Below are 4877 nucleotides of genomic sequence, written 5' to 3' on the forward strand. Positions count from 1 at the left end.
AGACGGGCAGATCACGAGGTCAGGAGATTGAGACCATGCTGGCTAACATGGTGAAACCCCGTCTCTACTAAAAAATACAAAAAACTAGCCAGGCGAGGTGGCGGGCACTTGTAGTCCCAGCTACTTGGGAGGCTGAAGCAGGAGAATGGCGTAAACCCGGGAGGCGGAGCTTGCAGTGAGCTGAGATCCGGCCACTGCACTACAGCCTAGGCGACAGAGTGAGACTCCGTCTCAAAAAAAAAAAAAAAAAAAAGAGTTTTGGTGCCGGGAAGTTGAAGAAAGATGGAGAAACAAAGTGACATGGTCATTTGTGCATTTTAGAGAGGCAATTCTGGCAGGAATATAGAGCAGAAATTGTTGTTAAATGTTTATTAGTCTTTGCCTTTTTTTTGGAAACGGAGTCTTGCTCTGGATTATGCAGTGATGTGATCTCGGCTCACTGCAACCTCTGCCTCCTGGGTTCAAGCAATTCTCCTGCCTTAGTCTCCCAAGTAGCTGGGATTACAGGCATGTGCCACCCTGCTTGGCTGTTTTTTTTTTTTTTGAGATGGAGTTTGGCTCTTGTCACCCAGGCTGGAGTGTGATGGCGCAATCTCAGCTCACTGCAGCCTCAACCTCCCAGGTTCAAGTGAATCTCCTGCCTCGGTCTCCTAAGTAGCTGGGATTACAGGTGCTTGCTACCATATGAGGTTTCACTATGTTGGCCAGACTGGTCTCGAACTCCTGACTTCAGGTGATCCACCTATCTTGGCCTCCCAAAGTGCTGGGATTACAGGTGTGAGCCACGATGCCCGGCCCCACTTCTAAATAATCTTTTTTAAGGAAATAATTATTGGTATAGGAAAAACATTTTGTCTGGAGATGTTGATTTTATGACTATTTAGAGTATTAAAAAATTAGAAACAACTAAGGGTTAACCACTGGGGATAGTTAAAGGAACCATGGTAAAGCCACTTTACCATAGAATATCAGGCAGGCATAAAAATGAGTATAGTCTGGGTGCACTGGGGCATGCCTATAGTCCCAGCTACTCAGGAAACTGAGGCAGGAGGATCCCTGAGCCTGGGAGCTCAAGGCTCTAGCCCACTGTGATTGGACCTGCGAATAGCCACTGCATTCCAGCCTGAGCAACATAGCAAGACCTCATCTCTAAAAAATAAAAATAAAAAATAAATAGTAATAAAGAATTTGGGAAAATGCTCAGATCACTTGGTTAGCCAGATAAAGTATAGAATAAACTTGAATTTCGGCGGGCCGCGGTGGCTCACGCCTGTAATCCAGCACTTTGGGAGGCTGAGGCGGGTGGATCACGAGGTCAGGAGACCGAGACTGTCCTGGCTAACACGGTGAAACCCTGTCTCTACTAAAAATACAAAAAATTAGCTGGGCATGGTGGCGGGCGCTTGTAGTCCCAGCTACTCAGGAGGCTGAGGCAGGAGAATGATGTGAACCCGGGAGGTGGAGGTTGCAGTGAGCCGAGATCGCGCCACTGCACTCCAGCCTAGGCGACAGAGCCAGGGATTACAGACGTGAGCCATCACACCCGGCCCAAGGAACTTATTTTAAAGCAAGCAATCACTCCATAATTTTTTTTGGTTTTTGTTTTTGGTTCGTTTTTTGAGACAGGGCCTGGCTCTGTCGCCCAGGCTGGCATGCAGTGACATAATCACAGTTCATTACAGCCTTGACCCTCCTGGGCTCAAGTGATCCTCCCACTTCAGCCTCTCAAGTAACTGGGACCACAGATGTGCTAATTTTTTATTTTTTTGTAGAGATGGGGTCTGCCTTGTTGCCCACACTGGGATAATTCGTTTGGGGATTTTTAAAAAGAAATTAACTTTTTGCTAGATAGAGGCCCATACTCATACTTACCCTTGGATAGGATTAACAATTCAGAAATCTTCTATTTTTTAGGTCTTAAAGAGATTATTGTACCCCAGTTAGGTTGCCATTCAGAATCAACAGTATCAGCTTGTGAGTCTACTGCCTCTAAGTCAAAGAAGAGGAGAAAGGATGAAGTATCTGGTAAGAGTCTGGTTGGTTGGTTTGGTGGTATCGTCTTTAGAGATTGTTTTACTGTGTTTTATGTCTTTTACTGAACCTCAGCAATTATAAGAAAATATTATATTTTATTTTATTTTTATTAAAGAGACAGGGGTCTTACCATGTTGCCCAGGCTGGCCTCGAACTCCAGGCCTTAAGTGATTCTCCCAACTTGGCCTCCCAGAGTGCTGGAATTATAGGTGTAAGCTACCACACCTGGCCAAGAAATATGTTTTTGTTCTTACAGGTTTTTTCCTGAGAAACGTTTTACTCTCCATTGATGATTCTTTTTCAAGTTAAGCTAAAAGTTTGATCCCTTAGCCAAAAATAAGATCCAACCAAATTCTACTTTTACTGTATATGTGTGTACATCCCTTAAACAGATTAATCATATACCTTAATCTGCCTTAGGATAGTATTATGAAGTTTTCATCCATAGAGTGTTTAAAAAATTTTTGTGACAGGCCAGGCGCGGTGGCTCACGCCTGTAATCCCAGCACTTTGGGAGGCCGAGGCGGGCAGATCACGAGGTCAGGAGATCAAGACCATCCTGGCGAACACGGTGAAACCCCATCTCTACTGAAAATACAAAAAAAATTAGCCAGGTGTGGTGGTGGGTGCCTGTGGTCCCAGCTTCTAGGGAGGCTGAGGCAGGAGAATGGCATTAACCTGGGAGGCAGTGGAGCTTGCAGTGAGTGGAGATCGCACCACTGCACTCCAGCCTGGGTGACAGAGCGAGACTCCGTCTCAAAAAAAAAAAAAAAAAATTTGTGACAGTGGTTATATTCCCCACGCTAATTTAGAAATATAGTTTATTGTCCTCATTTTCAGTATATGGAGAAACACACACATATACACCCCCACACACACATTTTTTCCTTTTTTTCTTTTTTTTTTTTTGAGACGGAGTCTTGCTCTGTCGCCCAGGCTGGAATGCAGTGGCGCAATCTTGGCTCACTGCAACCTGTGCCTCCCGGGTTCAAGCAATTCACATATCAGCCTCCTGAGTAGCTGGGACTACAGGTGCACGCCCAGTTAATTTTTGTATTTTTAGTAGAGATGGGGTTTCACCATATTAGTCAGGCTGGTCTCGAACTCCTGACCTCAGGTGATCCATCCGCTTTGGCTTCCCAAAGGGCTGGGATTACAGGTGTGAGCCACTGCACCCAGCCTTATTTATTTATTTATTTATTTATTTATTTATTTATTTATTGAGAGATGGAGTCTCGCTCTGTTGCCAAGGCTGGAGTGCACTGATGTGATCTCAGCTCACTGCAACCTCCACTGCCCAGGTTCAAGCAATTCTCCTGCCTCAGCCTCTCAAGTAGTTGGGATTACAGGCGCCCACCACAATGCCCGGCTAATTTTTGTATTTTTAGTAGAGACAGGGTTTCACCCTGTTGGCCAGGCTGGTCTTGAACTCCTGACCTCAGGTGATCCACCCGCATTGACCTCCCAAAGTGCTGGGATTATAGGCGTGAGCCACCATGCCCAGCCAGGCCACATTTTTAAATCCAAATGCTTAATACTAGTGTCAGTTAAGGACTCTGATAAATCAATATGAAAATGGTGAAGTATCCTAGTAGGTAAGCATCAAGAGACCTAGAGTCTAAACAAAATGAAAATATTACTTGGTCCCTACCTATGGACCAAACTCCAAACTTACTAGTAAACAGAAAAGTGCAAACATTTTAGAAATGCAAAATTAAAACAAGATACCTTTTGCTACCAAATTAGCAAAGTTTCATGTGTTTTTTTGTTTGTTTTTTTCTTTTGAGACGTAGTCTCACTCTGTTGCCCAGGCTGTAGTGCAGTGGTGCATCTCAGCTCACTGCAAGCTCCGCCTCCTGGGTTCACGCCATTCTCCTGCCTCAGCCTTCCGAGTAGCTGGGACTACAGGGGCCTGCCACCATGCCCAGCTAATTTTTTATATTTTTAGTAGAGATGGGGTTTCACTGTGTTAGCCAGGATGGTCTCGATCTCCTGACCTTGTGATCTCTCCACCTCGGCCTCCCAAAGTGCTGGGATTACAGGCGTTAGCCACCGCGTCTGGCCTGTTCGTTTTTTAGGAGATGAGTTCTCTGTTGCCCAAGCTGGAGTGCAGGGGGCATGCTCACTGCAGCCTGGACCTCCTAGGCTCAAGAGATCCTCCTGCCTCAGCCTCCCAAGTAGCTGGGACTACAGGCACAAGATACCATGCCTGGCTAAGTTTTTGGTTTGTTTTTTGTAGAGACAGAGTTTTACTGGTTGACCAGGCTGGTCTCAAACTCCTGACCTCAAGTGATCCTCCTGCCCTAGCCTCCCAAAGTGTTGGAATTACAGATGTGAGCCACCATGCCCAGCTGGCAAAGTTTTTTAAATGATAAGACCACAGGCAAAAGTAAAAATCCAGGCTCTCTGGCATGGCTAGTGTAGTGCACATTGCTATAATCATTGTTATATAGCTTGTCTGTTAAGATCCTTAAGATGGTCTTACCTATAGGGAATATTGCTAGGGATGGATCAGGTGGTCATGCATAAGAGTTTTGGTTGGCCGGGCGCGGTGGCTCAAGCCTATAATCCCAGCACTTTGGGAGGCCGAGACGGGCAGATCACGAGGTCAGGAGATCGAGACCATCCTGGCTAACACGGTGAAACCCCGTCTCTACTAAAAAATACAAAAAACTAGCCAGGCGAGGTGGCGGGCACTTGTAGTCCCAGCTACTTGGGAGGCTGAAGCAGGAGAATGGCGTAAACCCGGGAGGCGGAGCTTGCAGTGAGCTGAGATCCGGCCACTGCACTACAGCCTAGGCGACAGAGTGAGACTCCGTCTCAAAAAAAAAAAAAAAAAAAAA

At 45.9% G+C, this 4877-nt stretch overlaps 1 protein-coding gene across 4 annotated transcripts in view; it reads left to right on the plus strand.

The window, feature by feature from the left end:
- The window catches only part of CUNH2orf42 (chromosome unknown C2orf42 homolog), a 53680-nt gene that overhangs the window by 14028 nt on the left and 34775 nt on the right, over positions 1–4877 (plus strand). For all 4 annotated transcript variants that reach the window (XM_017853779.1, XM_017853782.1, XM_017853781.1 and 1 more), the window contains one exon: positions 1915–2025. In XM_017853779.1, the coding sequence (XP_017709268.1) occupies positions 1915–2025 (111 nt within the window). The remainder of the gene's footprint in view (positions 1–1914; positions 2026–4877) is intronic.

The sequence above is a fragment of the Rhinopithecus bieti genome, unplaced genomic scaffold (genome assembly GCF_001698545.2).
Source record: "Rhinopithecus bieti isolate Rb0 unplaced genomic scaffold, ASM169854v2 scaffold_36315, whole genome shotgun sequence".
Lineage (NCBI taxonomy): Eukaryota > Metazoa > Chordata > Mammalia > Primates > Cercopithecidae > Rhinopithecus > Rhinopithecus bieti.